The sequence below is a fragment of the Cucurbita pepo genome, chromosome LG12 (genome assembly GCF_002806865.2).
Source record: "Cucurbita pepo subsp. pepo cultivar mu-cu-16 chromosome LG12, ASM280686v2, whole genome shotgun sequence".
In the NCBI taxonomy this organism is placed as follows: Eukaryota; Viridiplantae; Streptophyta; class Magnoliopsida; order Cucurbitales; family Cucurbitaceae; genus Cucurbita; species Cucurbita pepo.
Window position 1 is genome coordinate 2501326 of NC_036649.1, and position 23310 is coordinate 2524635.

General features: G+C 36.7%; 4 protein-coding genes across 4 annotated transcripts; all 4 read left to right on the plus strand.

The window, feature by feature from the left end:
- Positions 1–1771: 1771 nt before the first annotated feature.
- LOC111806354 lies at positions 1772–3415 on the plus strand. Its single transcript, XM_023691621.1, has 4 exons — positions 1772–1931; positions 2720–2884; positions 2975–3045; positions 3119–3415. Exons 1-4 carry the CDS (start codon positions 1871–1873, stop codon positions 3317–3319), a joined length of 498 nt encoding a protein of 165 aa, XP_023547389.1. The 5' UTR covers positions 1772–1870; the 3' UTR covers positions 3320–3415.
- Positions 3416–5582: 2167 nt separating this feature from the next.
- LOC111807005 lies at positions 5583–7567 on the plus strand. The gene is made up of 5 exons (XM_023692569.1): positions 5583–5805; positions 5891–6034; positions 6117–6187; positions 6556–6721; positions 7458–7567. Exons 1-5 carry the CDS (start codon positions 5592–5594, stop codon positions 7565–7567), a joined length of 705 nt encoding a protein of 234 aa, XP_023548337.1. The 5' UTR covers positions 5583–5591.
- A 2480-nt stretch (positions 7568–10047) lies between these two features.
- On the plus strand, positions 10048–11893 carry LOC111806350. The gene is made up of 4 exons (XM_023691618.1): positions 10048–10260; positions 10387–10530; positions 10626–10696; positions 11685–11893. Exons 1-4 carry the CDS (start codon positions 10164–10166, stop codon positions 11880–11882), a joined length of 510 nt encoding a protein of 169 aa, XP_023547386.1. The 5' UTR covers positions 10048–10163; the 3' UTR covers positions 11883–11893.
- Positions 11894–13346: 1453 nt separating this feature from the next.
- LOC111807006 lies at positions 13347–15646 on the plus strand. The gene is made up of 4 exons (XM_023692570.1): positions 13347–13668; positions 15069–15209; positions 15302–15372; positions 15452–15646. The coding sequence occupies exons 1-4, from the start codon at positions 13347–13349 to the stop codon at positions 15644–15646; spliced, it is 729 nt and encodes a 242-aa protein (XP_023548338.1).
- The last annotated feature ends 7664 nt before the right edge of the window (positions 15647–23310 follow it).

Genomic DNA, 23310 nt, shown 5'->3' on the forward strand with positions numbered 1-23310 from the left:
ATGCCACAACCAAAATGTTATGATACCCAATTGTTGTAGCAGGAGCGGAAGCAAGATCGATCACACTCACAAACCCACCAACAAAAATTAAACAAAGAGACACAAAGATTTACCTGGTTTGAAGAAAAAAAATTCTCTTACATCTACGAGTGGTTGCCAATTACTATAACAAAAGTGTTCATAAGTTTATCTCTCACACTCTCAGCCTACAAAGTTTCTCCCACTTGTCTTTAGAAAAATACAAGATGACAATGACTCCACACCTCAGAAAAAAATGATAGACAAGTATTTATATAGACATAACAATACAGATTCTTAAACCAAATAAATGAGAATATGAAACAAAATGATTATAAAAAGAATGAGAGTTAATAACCAAAATAAATGAGAATATGAAACAAAATAGTTATGAACTAAGGGAGAGTTATGACAATATATCTTCATAGGACAACGTGTAAAAGATTTTTATAGTAGAGATTATTCAGGACGGATTAGAATAAAGATGGGCGATATTTACCTTTTTAATTAAGTTTTTTTAAAGGATGTGTATGTCTAAGTAGATGAACCATGAATATGCTAATGGTTTAGATTATGCCTTAATTGCATTCTATTTTAACATGTATGATTAGTATCATACACTAAGATGTGCTTATCATGTGAGCCGGGATAATTAGGGGACCTGCTAACCCACCTCTAATAGTGAACGAATCTCGATTGACAAGAGTTTGCATTGCGATGTCAGAGATAGTGCTATGAAACTTTTGGGATTTGATCTAATAACTCTGTTGAAAAACAAGACCTTTAGATCTAAATTATTGAAGAACTCAAAAAACGACAAGAATCAACCTGAAGGAAAGTTTTGGAACAGATTACATTGATGATCAAGATCAAGAGTAAAGCAAACTCGTTTCTAAACTTGTAATTCGAATAAATCTACAAGAGGTTTGTTCAATATCACTTGACTTAGGATGAAGTTTTAAACACAGAATTTGCAAAAGAAAAAACTTAGTTCTCAACTAAGCTAAAATAGAAACTCTACTTTTTTCCGTTGCAAAATGTGATGTCGACCCTAAGAGAAGGCTAAAATAGCTTTTGAGGATTACAATATAACGTGACTCCCATATTAAAACCTAATCTAAATAAAAATTAAAATAATGCAATAAAACAAATGTGTTATATCGAGTAACTATCTTTGTACTAAGATTCATAAATTCAACTATGAGTTCATTAAATGTAAATCAAAATGCATCTAATGCATCTCTATTTTGAAACTCAACGTTGTACAATAGGTAGGGAAAGATTCCAACATCTTTTAGAATTTTGTTTAACGAGTCCAGCTTGAATACAAGTGACTAAAGCTCGTTGTAACTTCTTTACTTTTGTGCTTGTAATTCGGCCTTGAGGTATGAAAATTCCTCGATCTTGATTCATATCAGACGGAGTCACTTTTTATAATTGACTGAACGATGCATGGACTATTAGGAGTAGCCAGCTAACCGATAGAAATCTATATGGATGAGCAAGAGTTGGTATCAATAGGATGGTGCCCTGAATATAAAATGATCCATAGACCAGAAGATTTGTCCTACCTTACCCATTAATCATGTTGATCTTCGGCCTTAAACACATCCATCGGTTCTTTAGGGCATGTTGTCTACTCACTCAACTTAATGAAACAGCCCACGTTGAATTCTCGAGATCCATGTTCTCAATCAAAGTCTCCTACTTTTCCCCTCACTTCGTCGCAGCATTAGGCTTCAAACGTTCATTCTTTTTCTATTACATCAATTCAGATACACAGCTTTGCACTCGGAGGATTCCACTCAAGAAATTCTGCCATTATTTGACCAACGGCTTAACTTGTTTTTCAATGCTCTTCACTCTAGTTTACAATAACCCACCTCGCGCAGTCCTTGCTTTTAGGAATTCTTGTAAGTATATAGCTCATTTCTTGACCAAGTTAAAATCTTTTTCCCTTTGATTTCAAGAACATAATCCAATCTCGATCAAGAACAGAATCTTGATTCTTTCTTGAACACTTTTGTTGTAAGTTGTCACGAAAATGTATTGTCTCATTAAATTCTCGTTCATATTATCATTTTGATACATGAATCATCTCAGACTATATAAAAGGTTGTCTAGGATGGTTGAGAGTATTGAATTTAATTGAGTCTGAGTGTCATTTTGTAATTATTGAGTTGTAATAAGAGAGGGTGGGTGAGATATACATTTTGTAAACACTTTGATTACGAAATCTCGATCAAGAACAGAATCTTGATTCTTTCTTGAACACTTTTGTTGTAAGTTGTCACGAAGATGTATTGTCATAACTCTCATTAAGTTCATAATCCTAACTGTTCATATTATCATTTTGATACATGAATCATCTCAGACTATATAAAGGGTTGTCTACGAAGGTTGAGAGTATTGAATTTAATTGAGTATGAGTATCATTTTGTATTTGTTGAGTGACATCTAAGAGAAACTTTGTTGAGAGACTTTGTACTAAAAGAGTGTGAGATACATTTTGTAAACACTTTGATTATTGAGACTGGTTCCTACCCATGGATGATCTTTGTTTAATTTTGTAAACACTTTCTGATAAATATTTGTCTCTTTGTTTAATTTCTGTTTGTGAGTGTGTGAGTGCGATCGATCTTGCTTTTGCTTTTGATACAACAGCTTTAATCTCATTTTGATCTCGACATATTGAATCCAGTTCTTACTAATGATGATCAATCGACATTCATTTGTGAAATGATGTCGTCAGATCTAGATGATCACGAGGACGACATAAATTGCGATATTGACTTTACAACCTTTGTCTCAATTGATTCGAAAGAGTTCCAACGTGTTGTAGAAGAGTTTAGAAACATTATAACAGGTGATAAATAGTTCATGTCTTGATTCTTTTCTTATATTACTTAAAAGAAAAATGTTGATGTTCTTCAAAACCTATTGTCTTTGCTTATAGTTTATGTTTTCGTGACGAACTTACAAGTGAGGTTCACATGTTCATTGAAAGAGATTATTCTTAGCCAAGTGGTAAGTAATTCAAACCATTCATTGTTCATATGATGGAAGAAATGTGTATGAATAAATTCATGGTGTTTTGTAGGAAGAACAATGCATTATTGGAGGTATTGAAGATGGACAAGAAATTCAATTCGTAATCACTCTCCATCCCTCGAGATTTTTTAATGAATTGTCATCTCAAGTGGGAAGGGTATGGTTGTACCGGACAAGCAATGCTCGAGGTGCAATCTTTGCACCTATTAACTCAAATGCTCAATTTGTGGTCTATTTTCCCATAATGTGACATGGGAAATCCATGCTCGAGTTTTGAGTTAGTAATAATTTGTCTTTCGAGAGTCTTGAGCCACGAACCACAACTGTTGTCGTGAAGGGATTTTTTTACAAAACAAATCACCAAACATACGCATGTATAAAAATGTCATGAGTCAAAACCACGGCTCAGATCTATCTCGATTTCTGTAATTTCATAGTTCGTATATGAACTCACCTCGAGTTGACAACTCAGGTTTGATTTGTAAAAAAAAAAAAAAAAAAAAAAAAAATATATATACATAATAATTAGCTTATCTTTTATTTTACCTTGTTATTAAGTCTTATTCCAGACCTAAATATCACATATCAAAGTCATAAGTTTTTTGAGGCTAGATACTCGTCATCTAGCCTTATTAAGACTCTTTTCATTTCATTAGTTCCCGTCATTCGGCCAGTAGGAGCCCATCTATCTAATGAGGGTTACCTCGAGGTTCTAGGTTAATAGCTTTTTACTATTCCCTTCAATTGCTCTTCTTAGTCTAGCATGTTGGAGCTCATCATTAATGATTCTTGGTCACTCATCTAGTTTCTTGGTTCTTATAGTCTATCATAATCTAGCCCCTAGGATTCATCTATCTACTTGTCGTGATATCAATGTGGACACTCTCTTCATGGTTTACTATTAAGGAAAAACTATCAAATCCCTAACATCTTCACATCATATCGTTCATACATAATCACTAGAATATTACGAAGACTCGTCTGGACAGTCAACGATTAAGGATAAGCTAGCAAATCGTTAATTGTTCTCTACGTAGTAGTATAATTGAATCATCTCATAAATCATAGGTAAGACATTGTAACTAGCATAACTAAATAATTTAGCTCATTCTCTAATTGTCTAAATTCTTATTGTATTAGAAATTTCATCCTAATTCGGCATACGTGCATACATACATCATTAATCAAGCTCTCAAGACTTAAATCTAATTCAAATACAATCTAATTAGTTCTCGTTAATCTATATTTGTTCATAGTACTCAATTGTAATTGTAATCGTAATCGTAATCAAATCCCCATAATCCTTGGAACAATGATAACAACAACTCTGATCTTGGATGTTCCTCATTAATCTCTTCGATTCCTTCCACCAATCGAAGGCTACTTTCAATGGTTGAAGAAACTCCAATGATAGTGGGTTTAAGTTCTTACTTTCAATGTTGTTTTCTTCCCCAAAACATACACAATGCCTTAAATTCTCTAATCAAACACGGTTAAAACTCAACACGTTTGAAACTCACTCAATCTCCTGTTGTAAATTTTCATGAAGAATCGGTTCGTGAATCTAACTTTCATGCACTAATTGAAATTCATTTGGTTTATTTTCCTTTTTTTGTTCGATCTCCCATATTGATATATGGATTATCTTGATTCATATATAACATTATATTTTTTATGCCTATATAAAGAATCGTTTAGAATGGTTGAGATGCATTGAGAGTGAGTATCATTTTGTATTTACCGAGTAACATTGGGAAGAAAGAGAGTATATAGTGTGAGTGTGTGAGATATATGAGGCTGAGGTCCAACTACGAGGCTGAGGTTCAAACTCAGGTTCAACTACGAGGTTGAGGTCTAGGTCTAGGTCGGAAGCTAGTTTTTTAACCTAATTTGGTGCTTCTAATTGTAGCCAAGTTTTGGCCACTAGTCATGAGAATTGCTATGAAATTGGGACAAATTGCTATAAAAAGAGAAGTTTGGAGGACGGACTTTTCGTGATTGTCTCTTCCAACAACGATTCTTCCTTCACCAACTAGAACGAAAAGTGATACTAATTCTCATACTTATGTTTATATATATAGACATAGCAAAGCTAATTCTCATACATGAATCCAGATGATTCATGTACCAAAAGGATTATGAACTAATAAAAGAGAGTTATGAACGATTATGAATCAAATAAATAAGAATATAAACCAAAAGGGTTATGAATACAATACATGCACGAGAAGAAGTGTATGAACCTATTCTTCATCACAACTTACAACAAAAAAAAATTACATTATTAAATAAAATTCGTTACTCATTCCATGCATATAAAGAAAGAACAAAAGTGAGGGAGATTAATATAAAACCATCATCAAATTCAAACAATTTAGGCCCTCCATTGAAACGCTATCATCCCACAAACCATGTTAATATTCAAGCTTGACCCCTTGGCTCCTTTTTTGGACACAATCCCAATACTTTGTCACATTGGTCAAAAAGCCAACATCAAAAGCACATCGTCCATGTTAACCCTAATGGCCTCACCCCCTTCCAATCACTTCATTGCATCGCTCCAAATCTTGCCTGAATTCTTCACCTACTTTAACTCCGATGAGTCTCACCATTCAACAATTCCCCTCGAGCTGTTCTACATTATTATGCTCCGTATGGAAATCTGTGGCTTTACTTCAATGTACTTCACTCTTTTTCAACCATTAACCAAAGTCTTGCTCACATTTCAACGCTCAAGTTCGTACATATTTTCTTCTCTTCAACAAGAATCAAGAATCTTGTGTTTCTTTTGGTTTCAAGAACATATTATTTTTGGTGTTAGGTCATGAGCCCAAAGTGATGTTGTGTGAATTGGATTCCTTACCTTTGGAATTGGAGGAAATGGAGCAAATTGATTATGGAACTTTTGTGTCAATTGATTCACAAGACTTTAGACGTATTGTTCTTGAGTTAGATGTTCATTCCGGTGATACACTCTTCCTTGAAATCTTTTACATTAACTTCTTGAAAGAACATGTTTCCTTAAACTTTGTTGTCGTTTGTAATAGTTCATGTTTCCTTAACGGATTCACAAGTCAAGTTCGGTGCTTCAAGAAAGGAGATTGTTCTTACCAAAGAGGTATGATGTCTTTGTTGTAAGTTGTCGTGAATATGTACGGTCATAACTCTCATTTAGTCATAATTCTGATTAAGTTCATAACTCTTTTGGTTCATATTCTCAGGTATTTGATTCATAGATAAGAATTAGTATTGCTATGTCTATATAAATGTTTGTCTAGCATTGTTTTGACGTGTGAAGTCATTGTTATTTTGTATTTGCTTCGAGGCAATTGAAAATAATTTTAGAAAAGAGACTTTGTAGCGTGAGAGTGTGAGATTTTGGTTGTGACATTAGGATACAACAAGTGATATCAGAGTGGCGTTAGGGAATATCAGTCTTTTGATGTTTACGAGGTTTATTGATTGAATTTGGTTGATGTTGTGTAGGAAAGACAGTGCATAATTGGAGGTCTTGCGGAAGGAGAGGGATTTGAATTTTCGATCACTCTCCATCCGTTGGCGTTCTTTCATGAATTGAGCTATAAAGCAAAACGGGCATGGTTGTTCATGTCAATTAATTTCTCCACTATCATTGTTTTTCCCCTTGGAACTTGTACTCAGTGTTGGGTTTATTTCTCTCAATGACATCGAAAAATCTTGTTGAAACTGAGAATTATGAGAAAATATGGTATTTAGAGTGAGCAAGTATTAAGAATTTTATATTAGAAGCGATTTTGAAATCACTAGATCTTTGTACCCATGGTGATCCATACGCTATACTAACGTGATTGTCAGACCGCGATTTTTGAGGTTTCGAAAATCAAACTGTGATAGAAATATGAAAACGAAAACAATAAGTAAAACTTTAAGAAAAGTAAATTAAAACATAAAACGAAATCAAATTACAAGACGGTGTTGTTCAAAATTTAAATGCGAAAAGGGTTTGAGATACAATTCTAGTAGAAAATAGAAATGATTCAAATACAAAAATACAAGAGATGAACTGCTGCTCTGGAATGACCTCCACTATGACTCTGTATCTCTTGAACGCTCCCCAATCTCAACTAGCAGCCAGCGAACATTCGAAAAAGAAAGAAAAAACTGGGTGAGTATAAAAATACTCGGTAAGCAACTTACTTGTAGGCTCTGATCGCATCCGTATTCTAATAAGTATCTACGAGTTTTACTTTGGACTCTAGGGAGTTTGGACCTAGGTTCCACTTCTATCTGAGCAATGGGGTATCCTAATGTTTCGAGTAGGTCTCTAAACTAAAGCGTACAACTAAAATTTTTTGCTAGTTTCCGATTTTTCTTTTCTACGACTTAGTTGGTTTGCCTTACTTATGCAGTGAATGTTCAGTGTCCTGGGTTGAGGCGTGACCTCATAATCTGCGAGACAGTATGGCTGGATCTGAATTTGAATCTGAACAACAATCTAAACATCACTCATGGAGGTTAGTTGATAGACCCTCACACGGGACCATAAAGTCGCCAAAGTTTGGGGGAAGCAATCCCTCCCTATGTTCTAGTCAGCTACTAAGTCAACCTACGTGTTCCCACAGTCTCCCGCTCATAAATGGTTTTAGCACAAAGGTTCTTTTTAGGAGAACCCTTGTCATTTCCATAGGTTGGGACACGTGTTGCACTTCCTTAATTGGCAATGCCTATCTCCACCGTACAGGAACCAGAGTAGACTTGATGGTATGGTACCATAACATAAAGGGTAGTGAATAAACCGGTGATACTATTCACACTGCTATAGGCTGATGAATTACCTTTTTGTCGTTCTTGATTGTTGTGGAGGCCTATGAGGTTCGTAGGGGCTTCTAGGTGGTTTAAATCTCATCTCTCATTTCTAAGACACTTGGGGTTAGCTCCTTATGGCAAATACAAATCTCTAGGTGCATGAGGTCTAAACCTTTGGTAACCACTCATGATCTTGGGGTGCAGGGTCTACTTGAAACGTTTTGACCAAGGTCAATGTGTAAACCGCACTGATTGTAGCACCCAAATTTTATTTGAGTTCTCTCATGCATACTTTATCAGGACGATACACCTATCCATCACCTAAGTGTGTAATCCATAATTTAAACTTTGTTTTGGTCATAATATGGGTCTAGACCCTCTCATTGTCACTCACAATCCTAAGGTGCTCAGTCTACTAGAGGCCTTTTGTGTTAGTTCATCGTCTAGCCAACTTAACTCTAACATCCTAGCTCTTTGCAGATAAACACCCTCTACATGGCGAAAACAACACTTGGAGCTAACATATACTATATCATGCACACATACAACCAAAAAAGCTCAATAGGGAGATAACAACAATCAATTACCAAGAGAACAAATCACAATAGCAAATCCTCCTTTACGCAGTGGAAAGCATATAAAAAACATTCATCACAAATTTCATCATAGAGCCATTTTGGTAATTTCTTACATCATGCATAACATATTAAGCCATATTGTCCCGCTCATATTATAGTCATGTATATTCTCTTTCTAGTTTCGCATAATACGTAAAACAACATACTACTCAAAATCTCAACCTAGGGGTATAACGATAATTTACCATAATATACATATAGTACAAACTCATCCAAAAACGGCCTTCAGAAGTCCTTAGCATGCATTTTCTAACCACCTAAAGTAAGGAATGATCGCTTGCTAGCACATCCTAGCGATCCCTACAAATATTACTTGCCTAAGGCCCGTGTGATTACTTACTTGGATGACGCGTGTCTTCTCGAACTAGTTTTTTCGTGTGTATTTTTGTAATCACCTATATTACACAAAAATAGCACCAATATTCAAATAGAGGTGAAAACCATTGAAGGGAGGCCGAACAATGTAAAGATGTACTCACACGTGTCAATTGCACAATCGCACTCTTGCGGTAGCGAGACAACAATTGTGTCGTACTTGTTCTAAACCAGTGAACAAGATAGTCATGTGAAATTCGCACTTCACAGACAATATTAGAATACACTCAAGTTTCGAGTCACGTTTGAAAGAATGTTTTAGAAAACGTGAGCGAGAAAATACATTGAATTTTTTTTAAAGAAAGCAATGTTATATAAGCTAAAAGCAAGTAGGCAACAACAATGACATTGATAGCATATGACCCAGGTAGGAAGAATTGAAAACTAGTCACATTTTCCTATATTACCATTTGGGCCATTTAGCCCTAACGGGGTAGACATGATTTTGGTGACCAGTCATACACCTAGTAGTAAAGGTCTATCTAACTTGAAAGCAACTAAAAAGGGTTTGGAACAAGCATGCAACCATGGACAACACGTCCTAGACATCCGACATGCGGCCACAAACAACACGCCTTGGACAACACGATTCCTTCACTCAAAACTCAGATCAACACGATTTCTTCACTAAAATTATAAAACTCTAATCCATCTTTACAAACATATTCTTCTCATAATTTATTTCCAATCACACCAAGAAATAAACAAGTCCAAAGTCGATCCAAAACTATTAAACTTACAATCATACATATTCTTGACATTCCCCGAAACACTATTTTTCCATTAGAATCAACTTCGACTTCAAGATACAAAAAATTCAAATTTTAACTCCAAGAAAAACTTCAAAATTCGAGGAAAAACAAAATCAAGAACTCAAAAACCTCACCTTCAGTTCTTCCTCGATTCTTTACGAGATTCTCCCAAACTCATTAAACCCTATTTCGATCCCAACATTTTTCTAATATTATATAAAAAGAAAGAACCAAGTACGAGGGAGATCAATATAAAACGAAGAGCAAATTCAATTAGGCCATTCATTGAAACGCCATCATCCCATCAACCATGTTAATGTTCAGGATTGAACCCTACGCTCCTTTTTTGGACACAATCCCAGTACTCTCTCACCTTGGTCAAAAAGCCAAGATCAAAAGCTCAGAGTCCATGTTTACATTAATGGTATCAGACCCTACCCATCGCTTCACGGCGGCGCTGCAAATCTTGCCTGAATTCTTCGAATACTTTAACTCCAATCAAACACACCATTCCAGATTTTCCATTGAGAAATTTTACCTAACAATGTTCCATATGGAACTCCGTGGTTATTCTTCCATGCTCTTCATTCTTATACAAGCCATAAACAAAATTTCACTTGCATTTGAGAATCCACAATCTCGTACATACCCTTTCCTTGTAATTTTCATTGCAAAATGAATCTTGATTCAAATTCAAGAATCAAGAATCAAGAATCTTGTTTTGTTTTTTTTGTTTTTTCAAGTGTTTAATTCTTTTTTTGTGTTAGATCTTGAGCCGAAAGTGTTATTGCGTGAATTGGATGCGTCATCTTCCGAAGTGGAACAAATAGCTCAAGTTGATTATGGAACTTTTGTGTCAATTGATTCACAAGACTTTAAACGTGTTGTTCATGAGTTAAATGCTCCTTCTGGTGACATATTATTTCACTGATCTTCCTTGAAATGTTGTAGTTTTTATTTGAAAACAACATGTTTCCTTAAACTTTGTTGTTGTCGTTTGTTTTAGTTAATGTTTCTCTAACGGCTTCACAAATCAAGTTCATGGTTCCAAGAAAGGAGATTGTTCTTACTAGACGGGTATGTATGATGTCTGTTGATGTTTACGAGGTTTATTGTAACGGCCCAAGCCCATTTCTGGTAGTTATTGTCTTCTGTGAGCTTTCCCTTTCGAGTTTCCCATCAAGGTTAGGGAGAGGTTAACACACCCTTATAAAGGATATTTCGTTCTCCACCCCAACTGACATGGGATTTGCAATCCACCCCATTCAGGGCCTAGAGTCCTTGCTGACACTCGTTTCTTTCTCCAATAGATGTAGGATACCATCAAATCCACCCTCCTCCGGGGCCCAGCCTCCTCGTTGACACATCGCCTAGTGTCTGGCTTTGATACCATTTGTAACGGCCTAAGTCCACCGCTAGTGGATATTGTCCTCTTTGGGCTTTCCCTGAATGCTTTAAAACGCGTGTGCTAGGGAGAGGTTTCCACACCCTTTGTTTCTCTGCCCCAACCGATATGGAATTTCACAATCCACCCTCCTTCAGGGCCTAACGTTATCTGGCACACTGTCTCCTGTCTACCCCCTTCAGGGAATAGCCTCCTTGCTGGCACATCGCCCGGTGTCTGGCTCTAATATCATTTGTAACGGCCTAAATCCACCGCTAGCGGATATTGTTCTCTTTGGGCTTTCCTAAAACGCGTCTGCTAGAGAGAGGTTTTCAAACCCTTTATTTCTCCACACCAACCGATGTGGAATTTCGTAATTCACCCTCCTTCAGGGCCTAGCATCCTCGCTGGCACACCGTCTCGTGTCTACCCCCTTCAGGAAACAGCCTCCTCACTGGCACATCGCCCGGTTTCTGGCTCTGATACCATTTGTAACAGCCCAAGCCCACCATTAGCAAATATTGTCCTCTTCCTGGCTTACCTCAAGGCTTAAAACGCGTCTATTAGGGAGAGATTTCCACGACTTTATAAGAATGTTTCGTTCTCCACCCCAACCGAGGTGGGACTTCACATTTATTGATTCTCGTCTGAATGTTTCAGAATTTGGTTGATGTTGTGCAGGAAAGAGGGTGCATAACGGGAGGTATTCCAGCAGGAGAGACATTTAGATTTTCGATCACCCTCCATCCATTGCTGTTCTTTCATGATTTGAGCCATAAATCAAAACGGGCATGGTTGTTCATGTCAGTTGATTACTGCACTGTCATTATTTTTCCCTTTGGAATTTTTACTCAGTTTTGGGTCTATTTCCCTCGATGACATGGAAAAATCTTCTTTGCAAAGAGATTCAACGTATAATTTGATGAATCTCTATTTTTTTTTATTATGTATCAATAGATGTACCAATCGTTATAGTAATTCACGAATAATTTAATACATGTATAATCTAATGAATCGAACCATAATAATTTTGTTGGCGGGATTTCCCCTTCTTCTCATAGAATTTACCTCAACCCGACCTCCAAAACCATTTTCATCTTTGATAAATGCCTTGGTTCGTAACGCACCCTCCAGCGACTCATTCTTCTTCTTCTTCTTGTGCTGCTCATGTGCCTCTAGCGATCCAACAAAATCATCAAAAGCTAGATCTTCTAGATCCTTTCGACTCCCCAATGGCACACACGACATTCTCGACCTTGTTAGTTAGTGACTGTAAAACTATGTGATTTTGCCTTCGAGAAGTTCTTAAGAACAATGACTAGTTAAGTGGAGGGAAACATTACAACCATATTATGAAGAGAGTAAGTTGTGATGGTTGTGGCTCCCACAAGTGCAAACATATAGAAAGTGACATAAGAGTAGCGTTCATCGAGATATGTGAGGGCCGAGAAAGACAAATGACGTAATGTACATAAATTATACTATGAAAAGAGTAAATTGAACTCTCATAGCTGCATAAAGATAAAGGGCAACACGCGATGTATATTCAAATTCATGGTGTCTCGTATAACATATATATATTCACTCAAAGTTAGGATTGATCCTAGACTAGCTCAGTATATCACATAAATCTAATATAATCATTCAACTCAATAACACGTAATTTTAATCCATGTGATATGTGTCATTCTTACGTCAAAAAATTCATCCGATCTGCCCTTGTGCCTTTCGATAGTAAATCTACTTACCTCGAGAAGCTTAATTCGATATTTCTCTAATTACCTAGCCCTTGATTCTTATGTTAGTCACAACGACTTTCATACCGTCCTTAACAATTATTTTGTACCTAAATACCTTGTGTCTAGGTCATACACTTTTTGAGGCTAGCATCCAGGTCTACTAGCTTAATCAAGTTATCTTAGGATTCTAGTTCTATTGGCTCTATTAGGACTATTTTCGTTTCATTGGCTCACATCATTTAGACTCTTTGGAGCTCATCTGTTTGATTAGAATTACTCGTAATTTTAAGATAATTAAGTTAGCTCTTTAGCCGTCCTTGCAATCGTATTTCAATCCATATATCATAAATACTCGAGGCAGGTTATCATCATAGTCCCAACTTACGCTAGAAATTTGTCGAGGACTCTCCATAATATGCCCTATAATGTCGTCATCATAAACAATGAAGGGACTCTCTTGCCTTGCAACTACCATATATCCATGTGGCTTGCTATTATTCAAACTAAGTTCAAAACTAATGAACGGTTAATCTTCCCCACACATAGTATTCTTAGGGCAATATAAAGCTCATACATCTCAAGGCTCATCCATACTAACTCAACCATGTTAACGTTTAGGCTTGACCCCTTCTCTCCTCTTTTGGACGCAATTCGAATACTCTCTTACGTTGCTCCGAAAGCCAACATCAAAAGCACAACGTCCACGTTAACACTCTCGGTCGCACCCCCTACCCGACGCTTCATTGGGGCGCTGCAAATGTTGCCTGAATTCTTCAACTTCTTTCACTCGGATGATACTCACCAATCAAGAATTCCCCTCGACTTATTGTGCATTATTATGGACCGTATGGAACTCCGTGGTTTTTCTTCAATGTACTTTGCTATTTTTCAATCATTAAGCAATGTCCTACTCACATTTCAAGAAGGTTCAAGTTCTTACATATTTTCTATCTTGTTCTAACTCAAGAATCATGAAACTTGTTTTTCTTTTAGTTTGAAGTGTAGTTCTAACTCAAGAACCAAGAATCTTGTTCGGTTATAGAGTCTGCCGCTTATTTATATCTTAATCAACCGTTATAGATAGCTATATATGGTGAATGATATATAAAATAAATGATCATAAATAGTAAATAACTAGGTATGGTAAAAAGTTATATATGATAAATAGTTATATATAATAAATAATTAGACAGTGGTTTGAAAATGTATTTGATGTACTTTTGTAGTTTCTGTTTTGTGTTCATCTAGATCGAGTGTGCGTTGTTGTGCGATCCTAACATCAAGAACATAGTTTAATTTTCTTTTGGTTAGGTCATGAGCAGAAAGTGATACGCGAATTGCATTTGCTCTCTCCTGTTCTTTGTGTTCATCTAAATCGAGTGTGCATTGTTGTGCAATCCTAACATCAAGAACATAGTTTAATTTTCTTTTGGTTAGGTCATGAGCCGAAAGTTATGCACGAATTGCATCTTCTCTGTCCTGTTCTTTACATTCATCTAGATCGAGTGTGTGCGTTGTTGTGCGTTCTTAACATCAAGAGCATAGTTTAATTTTCTTTTGGTTAGGTCATGAGCAGAAAGTGATACGCGAATTGCATTTGCTCTCTCCTGTTCTTTGTGTTCATCTAAATCGAGTGTGCATTGTTGTGCAATCCTAACATCAAGAACATAGTTTAATTTTCTTTTGGGTAGGTCAAGAGCCGAAAGTTTTGCACGAATTGCATCTTCTCTGTTCTGTTCTTTGCATTCATCTAGATCGAGTGTGTGCGTTGTTGTGCGATCTTAACATCAAGAACATAGTTTAATTTTTTTTTGTTAGGTCATGAGCAGAAAGTGATGCGCGAATTGCATTTTCTCTCTCCTATTCTTTGTGTTCATCTAGATTGAGTGTGCGTTGTTGTGCAATCCTAACATTAAGAACATAGTTTAATTTTCTTTTGGTTAGGTCATGAGCCGAAAGTTATGCATGAATTGCATCTTCTCTCTCATGTTCTTTCTATTCATCTAGATCGAGTGTGTGTATTGTTGTGCGATCCTAATATCAAGAACATAGTTTAATTTTCTTTTGGTTAGGTCATGAGCCGAAAGTGATGCGCGAATTGCATTTTCTCTCTCCTGTTCTTTGTATTCATCTAGACTGAGTGTGTGCGTTGTTGTGTGATCCTAACTTCAAGAACATAGTTTAATTTTCTTTTGGTTAGGTCATGAGCCGAAAGTGATACGTGAATTGCATTCTCTCTCTTGTTCTTTGTATTCATCTAGATCGAGTGTGTGCGTTGTTGTCTGATCCTAACATCAAAAACATAGTTTAATTTTCTTTTGGTTAGGTCACGAGCCGAATGTGATGCGCGAATTGGATTTGTTGCCTTCGGAAGTGGAGAACATAGAGCAAATTGATTATGGAACCTTTGTGTCAATTGATTCACACGACTTTAGACGTGTTCTTCTTGAATTAAATGCTTATTCCGGTGACATATAACTCCATTGTTCTTCCTTTAAATCTTATACTTTTTCTTGAAAAGAACATGTTTCCTTAAACTTTGTTGTCGTTTCCTTATAGTTCATGTTTCTGTAACGGATTCACGAGTCAAGTTCAGTACTACAAGTGAGGAGATTGTTTTTACTAAAGAGGTATGTATGATGTCTTTGATGTCTACAATGTTTATTGATTCTTGTCGGCATGTTTTAGAATTTGGTTGATGTTGTGCAGGAAAGACGGTCAATAATTGGAGGTCTTAGGGAAGGAGAGGAAGTTAAATTTTTAATCACTCTCTATCCGTGGGTGTTTTTTCATGATTTGAGCTACGAAGCAAAACGGGCGTGGTTCTTCATGTCAAATGATTTCTCCACTGTTATTATTCATTTCTTTGGCATTTATTCTCAGTATTGGGTCTATTTTCCTTAGTGGCATGGAAAAATATTGTTTGCAAACGGACTTCTTATAATCATAAATCATCAATCCATTTGATCCGCTATCCGCTCTCAATTAAAATTGTGATGCTCTAGTAAAAGAGAAGGATATTAACGAATCGAGGGTCATTCAAAATGAATCGAGATCGAATGTATTATGATCCACAATCAAAATATATCGAAACAAATGAATAGAAAAAACAACTTAAAAGAAGAATAGTATTATATTGATTTTCAATTCTTTTGTTGTGAAGAAAGCCTACATCTCATCCTAAATTTGTTCGTTAATAACTTCTTTTGGTATGAAGCTTATTTGACTCACTTTCTCTTCTATAAACTTGATTTTATTCGAGATTCTCACGTTGATCAACTCTCGCACGTATTTAAACTTAAACTTTGCTAAGGTTTGGGTGAAAATGTTCACAGGTTGCTTTTATAGTTTCAACTTCTTCTTTAGAAAAATTTAATTCATTATGTAGAAAATTCATCATTTGGCTTACATGTAGAAATTTTTGAGAGCGTACTCCTCTATTTTTCAACCTTCTTTTTAGGTATGCCCTCTAGATTTCTTTGGTTGAAATGACAACTTTGATGAAACACGACTGGTAGGTTTCTTTGCTAATTGAAATAGCCTCAGATTTCTTCTTGGCTCCTTTCTTTGATTCCTTTTTCTCTCATCCTTTTGGTTTTTTCTTCCCTTCCATGCATACTTTTTGAAGATGTTAGATGGTCTTTCATTATATCGTATATAGACGATTTCGCGGCCTTTTTATCTTCATCAATAGGGTTCCGTTTTTTGTCAAATATCTTTAGGAACGAGTCGACTAACTCCATTATGCTACCTTCTTCTGTCATTTGATCAAGGAAAATAATATTGATCTTCAGACTCGAGATATAATATATCTTGGTCAATAGACGTTGATCACCATTCTTACACTAGAACAAGATGAATTTTTTTTTACCTTTAATCAATACAATTGATCTGTCGCAAAGCTTCACGTTTTTAATGAACTTCTCATCAAACTCCTTGAATTTTGCTCGAACTCCAGTTATGTGGTTGCCCGCTCCATTGTCTAGGTACAACATGTTAGTCTCCATTTGACCTTCTCCATTTGCGAGGAGGTTCGCCATAACCATCTCTTCATTAAGCATCAACAGGTTGAGTATTTTCTCAGCCAACATCAATGCAGGCTCTTCATCATCCCTGAATGTGAGGTTTGTCTTAGCATCGCACTCCTTGTCGTGGCACTCTACCGCATAATGTTGAGATATGATTCAAAGTATTCAAAATGAAAATATGATTTAAAGTAGTTGAGATATAATTCAAATATTCAAACTATCAAGATTTTAGGAGATTGCCAGTAGATTTGAATTTATCTAGATTTCCATAATTTACTATTTCTGTCGAGTGTATTAGCCTATACATACTCGAATGGTGTAATCTTGTCCAGTGTATTAGCCTATACATACTCGAATGGTGTAATCTTTTAAGCATTGAGTCAGAAGACAAAAGAAAGCATTGCAGCTTTGATCTATTTTATCTTTTTATCTCTTTCACTATCCATTTTCCCAACAAATTTGGTATCAGAGCCAAGTTCCTTCAACACGAGGGTGAGTGATTATTTTCTTTCACAAAACAAAAAATGGCAGTAACTGGTTTTTCTTTCTCTACACCGTTGTTACCAATCTTTAATAGTGAGAAATATGAGTGGTGGAGCATCAAGATGAAGACCTTGCTCAGATCGCAGGAGCTATGGGACTTGGTGGAGCATGAGTTTGTTAATATATTAGAACCCACAATAGAAGAAAATGAGAGACTAAGAGAAACCAAGAAAAACGATGTCAAGCCTCTATTCACTATTCAGCAAGCAGTTCATGAGACTATCTTTTCACGAATTGCAGCAGCAACCACATCAAAGCAGGCATGGTCAATTCTACAGAAGGAGTTTCTAGGAGATTCAAAGGTCATAACAGTAAAATTGCAATCCCTAAGACGTGATTTTGAAACTCTACTAATGACGAATGGCGAATCAATTGCTAACTTTTTGTCAAGAGCAATGACAATAGTAAGTCAGATGCGTACCTATGGAGAGAAAATTTCAGACGAAACAATTGTTGCAAAGGTGTTAAGAAGCTTGACTCCAAAGTTTGACCATGTGGTGACTGCCATAGAAGAAGCTAAGGATCTATCCATACTCTCCGTTGATGAACTGATGGGCTCGCTTCAGGCTCATGAGGCCAGAATCAATAGAGCATCAGAAAGGAACGAAGAAAAGGCACTACAAGTGAGGAGACAACCAACAACGAAAACAACGAAAGAGAAAATATTCATTTAGCAGGTAGAATTGTTGACTCTGACAATTGACTCTGGCAATTCGGAGGAAAACGTCGACGAAAAACTGGCCGAAGAAGGTTTCTTCGAAATAAAAAATAGCCGAAGTAAAAGGAGAGAGGGAGAGATTTGCTGGCCAAAAATAGCTGAAGTAAAAAATAGCTGAAGTAAAAGTGGGCTAAACTTCGCCCAAAGTTGGCCAAAAATGACAGCTAGATTTATGCTCTTCCATTGGCGTGAATTGAGAAGTTGTGAGACGTCAAAGCAACCTAAAACATTGCTTTTATTTAACAGAAGTCATGGAAGAGGAGGATTTCGCAGCTTCCATGGTGGTCGTGATAACAGGGGTAGATGGAGAAGTGATGGACAGAGACAATTTAATGAACAAACGAATGTCATACAATGTTAAGAAGGTATGGGCACACAAAATCTGATTGTTTGTATAAAAATCAATGAATGAATTTTGCAGCAGAGAATGAAGAAGAAGAAAAGCTGTTTATGGCGTGCATGGATACTAATCCGGAAAAAGGTGACTTATGGTTTATTGATAGCGGATGCTCGAACCATATGACAGGCACCAAATCTTTATTCCAAGAACTTGATGAGACGCAAAGAATCAAGGTGCAACTTGGAAATAAAATGCAAGTTGAGGAAAAAGACATAGTGAAAGTCGAAACCAGTTATGGTAAGATAAAACTCTTTGATAGTGATACAAAAGAGATTACAGTTGAAGTTTCTACAGGTGAAGAGACAAGGGTCAACTCCAGTGCATCCACTGCAACACAAAATGTGTCAAATTCATCATCTTCAACATCACTGAGTAGCAACTCTTCTCATGAAGAATTTTCAGATCAGATACCTCCAAGGAAGTATAAATCTTTAGCTGACATATATGCATCATGTCAATTTGTTCTTACTGTTTCAGACCATATGAATTATGAAGAAGCAACTGAAAAAGAAGAGTGGAAGAAATCCATGGCAGTAGAGATGTAGTCCATCGAGAAAAATGGAACATGGGATATGGTTGATCTGCCAAACGAAAAGTTCTATGGAGATTTACATGGGACATGCAGCCCATTGCGGTGGTCTGTTTATCAGTTTGATGGAGATTTACAAGAAGAGGTTTATGTAACCCCACCAGAGGGATTCATAAAGGAAGACAAAGAAACAAAGGTATACAAGCTGAGACAGACATTGTACGGGTTAAAGCAGACATACTTACGAAGGCCTTGTCAAAAGAAAAGCTTTGTACTGACATCTACAACTTTGACATCTGCCACTTTGAATAAGGGGGAGTGTTGAGATATGATTAAAAGTATTCAAAATGAAATATGATTTAAAGTAGTTGAGATATTATTCAAATATTCAAACTACCAAGATTTGAGGAGATTGGTAGTAGATTTTGAATTTATGTAGATTTCCATAATTTACTAATTTTAGTCCAGTGTATTAGCCTATGCATACTGGAATTGTGTAACCCTTTAAGCATTGAGTCAGAAAACAATAATAAGCACGGCACCTTTGATTCATTTTATCAACACATAATACCTGTATTTTCCACAAGCATATCACTTGAACATGCTCTTATCCTTGGAGAGGTTGCATTGTCATGGGTATTTTTAGGTATTGCTATGACTTCCTCCCCCCATGTCCGCAGCCACGACCACGACCTCTACTTTCCTTGTTGTGGCTGTCATGTCCCTTCGTACCTAAAAAAGAAGAAACAGCCGCATCTTTCTCTTTCGTCCGAACTCATTCTTCAAAGTCTGCACTTTGCTTCCTTGACTCATTCCACACTTACATGCATTGTTTGCAGCGTCTCCCACGCTACCTTGGCTGAGTTTTTCTCTGCCAACATGTGAAAGATGTCCTCCAAGACTACTTGGTAGATGACAGCAAAAGTCATCCTATCCTTAAGCTTCTCAATATCGTCACCATGCTCGATGACATCTCATATACCTTGTACTTCTAAGTTTACATGCATCTTTATCAACCATACTACATAGTTACTCTTTGTGAGTAACGAGTATTGGAGCGTTACACTCCCCTCCCCCCACTCCTTATCATTGTCACATCTCCTTCCGTGACTTTTTGTGTTGACGACATTTGTTTCAACATCCTATCTCTGATACCTAACCAATAAAAGAAAAGAACAAGTTGAGAAGAGAGTTTCTTGGAACATAGTATGCTTTTCAATTCTAGTTGGGAATAAAAAATATACATATGAACACTAATTATAGGAGAAATAAAACAACAATTATCTTAAAACTTACTCAAGTTAATAACTCTTATTGACTCAATCCGTGCATATATAAAAAGAAACAAGTGCGAGGGAGATTAATATAAAACGATCACCAAATTCAATTAGGCCATTCATTGAAACGCCATTATGCCATAAACCATGATAATGTTCAAGCTTGACCCCTTCTTTCCTCTTTTGGATACAATCCCAGTACTCTCTCACCTTGGTCAAAAAGCCAACATCAAAACCTCACCGTCCATGTTAAAACTAACCATCTTACCCCTTTCCCGACACTTCATTGCGGCGCTGCAAATGTTGCCTGAATTCTTCAACTTCTATACCACAAATGAGATTCAACATTCAAGAATTCCCCTTGACATATTTTACATTACTATGCTCCATATGAAAGCCCATGGTTTTTCTTCAATGTACTTCACACTTCGTCAATCAGTAAACAAACTCCGACTTTCATTTCACGGCTCAAGTTCGTACATATTTTCTTCTCTTCAACAAGAATCAAGAATCTTGTGTTTCTTTTGGTTTCAAGAACATAGTTTCATTTTCTTTTCGTTAGGTTATGAGCCGATTTTGTCACGCGAATTGGATTTGCTTCCTTTTGAAGTGGACAAAATGGAGAAAATAGAGAAAATTGATTATGGAAAATTTGTGTCAATTGATTCACATGACTTTAGACGTGTTGTTCTTGCATTACATGCTTCCGCCGGTAATATATAACTCCATTGTTCTTCCTTGATATCTTATACATCCCACGTTGGTTGAGGAGGAGAATGAAACATACTTTATAAGGATGTGGAAACTTTTCCCTACAAACGCGTTTTAAAAACTTTGAAGGGAAGCCCGAAAAGGGAAAGTTCAAGGAGGACAATATCTGTTAGTGGTGGGCCTGAGCCGTTACAGATAGTATCAGAGCCAGACACTGGACGGTGTGTCAGTGAGGAGGCTGTTCCCCGAAGGGGGTAGATACAAGGCTGTGTGCCAGTAAGGACGCTAGGCCCTGAAGGGGAGTGGATTTGTTGGGGTCCCACATCGATTGGAAAAAAGGAGCGAGTGCCCGCGAGGATGCTGGGGTCCCGAAGGAGGGTGGATTGTGAGAATCCCACGTTAGTTTGGGAGGAGAACGAAACATCCTTATAAGGGTGTGGAAACCTTTTCCTAACAAACGGGTTCTAAAAACTCTAAGGGGAAGCACGAAAGGGAAAGCCCAAAGAGGACAATATCTGCTAGCGGTGGGCGTGGATCATTATAAATGGTATCAGAGCTAGACACTAGACGATGTGTCAGCGAATAGGTTGTTCCTTGAAAGGGGTAGACACGAGGCTGTGTACCAGTAAAGATACTGGGTCCCCCGAAGGGGGTGGATTTGGTGGGGTCTCACATTGATTGGAAAAAAACGAACGAGTACCCGCAAGAATCCCGGGCATTAGTTGAGGAGGTGGAAAACCTTTCATTCTTGAAAAAACATGTTTCCTTAAACTTTGTTGTGGTCTTTTACAGTTCTTGTTTCCCTAACGGATTCACGAGTGACGTTCAGTAGTTTATGTAAGGATATTGTTTTTACCAAAGAGGTATGTATGATGTGTTTTGATGTTTACGAGGTTGATTGATTCTTGTCGGCATGTTTTAGAATTTGGGTGATGTTGTGCAGGAAAGGAAGTGCATAATTGGAGGTCTAATGGAAGGAGAGGAATTTAAATTTTCTATAACTCTTCGTCCGTTGGATTTTTTTCTTGATTTGAGCAAGCAAGCAAAACGGGCGTGGTTGTTCATGTCAATTAATTTCTCCACTATCATTATTCTTCCCTTTGGAACTCGTTCTCACTTTTGGGTCTATTTTCCTTAGTGGAATGGAAAAATCTTGTTATCATAGTTGAACCAATGTATTATTATCGAACCTCTTATAATCATGAATCATCGATCTATTTGATCTGCTACGAATTAAAATTATGATGCAAGTAAAAGAGATATATATGAATGAATGAATCGAGATTCATAAGAATATAATAGTTAAGCAACGCTTAAAGAGAATTGGTAGTTATTATCTATACCAATAATGCACACCTTTCTTTTCGGTGTCTCAATCACAGAAACTTCAAAACTAAGTTTACTTGGATTGGAGTGATTCTATGTGACCTTCTCAAATTTGTTTTTCCTTTTGTATTAATATATGGGATAGTATTGTAACATGGGAATGTAAATGTTATCAAGAGCCAAATTTAAATTTCAAATAAATGTTTACACTAAGAATGTGTCCAATGCATACTCACAAAAGTGTGTGAAGAGTACTTTTATTATAGCCATTTAAGTTCTTTTTATCTATTTCTATAATTCCTCAAATCGGTTGAATGATAGGGTTTGTGATATTTAAATTGATTTTGTAGGACCCCATATCGGTTGGAGAGGGGAACGAAACATTTCTTTTAAACGTGTGGAAATCTCTCCCTAATAGATGCATTTTAAAACCGTGAAACTAACGATCATACATAATAAGCCAAAGTGGACAACTTCTGCTAGCAGTGGGCTTGGGCTGTTACAAATGGTATCAAAGTTAGACATCGGGTGGTGTGCCAACGAGGATGCTAGATCCCCAAGGGGATGGATTATGAGACCACACATCAGTTGGAGAGGGAAACGAAACATTCCTTAGAAGGGTGTGGAAACCTCTCTCTAGTAGACGTGTTTTAAAGCCTTGAGGGGAACCCCGAAAGGAAAAGGTCAGAGGACTGTCTGTTAGTGGTGCGCTTTGGCGGTTACAGATTTCTATAGAAAATTAGAGGGATTATTTGTTAGAAATAACATAGTCACACAGTAGTACGATATTGTCTCCCGAAGAACGTACACCCTTTGTTCAACACCTAAGTTACTATGACTATAATTTCGAGACTCACAAATTCTTTGTTTGATACTTGAGCATTCTATTGATATGACTAAGTTAGGATAAAAGACTCCAATACCATATTAGAATAACAAACTTCCACATTAGTATGATATTATCCAGTTCGAGCATAAGCTCTCGTGACCTTACCTTTAATTGCTTCAAAATGCTTCATATCAATGGGAGATAGTG

Excerpts from the sequence above, each read along its gene's own strand:
- LOC111806354 (XM_023691621.1), top strand. The coding sequence starts at position 1,871 with ATGCTCTTCACTCTAGTTTACAATAACCCACCTCGCGCAGTCCTTGCT. Across the intron at positions 2,885-2,974 it reads GTTTAGAAACATTATAACAG|TTTATGTTTTCGTGACGAAC; the intron begins GTGATAAATAGT and ends CTTTGCTTATAG. Across the intron at positions 3,046-3,118 it reads AGATTATTCTTAGCCAAGTG|GAAGAACAATGCATTATTGG; the intron begins GTAAGTAATTCA and ends GGTGTTTTGTAG.
- LOC111807005 (XM_023692569.1), top strand. The coding sequence starts at position 5,592 with ATGGCCTCACCCCCTTCCAATCACTTCATTGCATCGCTCCAAATCTTG. Across the intron at positions 6,035-6,116 it reads TGAGTTAGATGTTCATTCCG|TTCATGTTTCCTTAACGGAT; the intron begins GTGATACACTCT and ends CGTTTGTAATAG. Across the intron at positions 6,188-6,555 it reads AGATTGTTCTTACCAAAGAG|GAAAGACAGTGCATAATTGG; the intron begins GTATGATGTCTT and ends GATGTTGTGTAG.
- LOC111806350 (XM_023691618.1), top strand. The coding sequence starts at position 10,164 with ATGTTCCATATGGAACTCCGTGGTTATTCTTCCATGCTCTTCATTCTT. Across the intron at positions 10,531-10,625 it reads TGAGTTAAATGCTCCTTCTG|TTAATGTTTCTCTAACGGCT; the intron begins GTGACATATTAT and ends CGTTTGTTTTAG. Across the intron at positions 10,697-11,684 it reads AGATTGTTCTTACTAGACGG|GAAAGAGGGTGCATAACGGG; the intron begins GTATGTATGATG and ends GATGTTGTGCAG.
- LOC111807006 (XM_023692570.1), top strand. The coding sequence starts at position 13,347 with ATGTTAACGTTTAGGCTTGACCCCTTCTCTCCTCTTTTGGACGCAATT. Across the intron at positions 15,210-15,301 it reads TGAATTAAATGCTTATTCCG|TTCATGTTTCTGTAACGGAT; the intron begins GTGACATATAAC and ends GTTTCCTTATAG. Across the intron at positions 15,373-15,451 it reads AGATTGTTTTTACTAAAGAG|GAAAGACGGTCAATAATTGG; the intron begins GTATGTATGATG and ends GATGTTGTGCAG.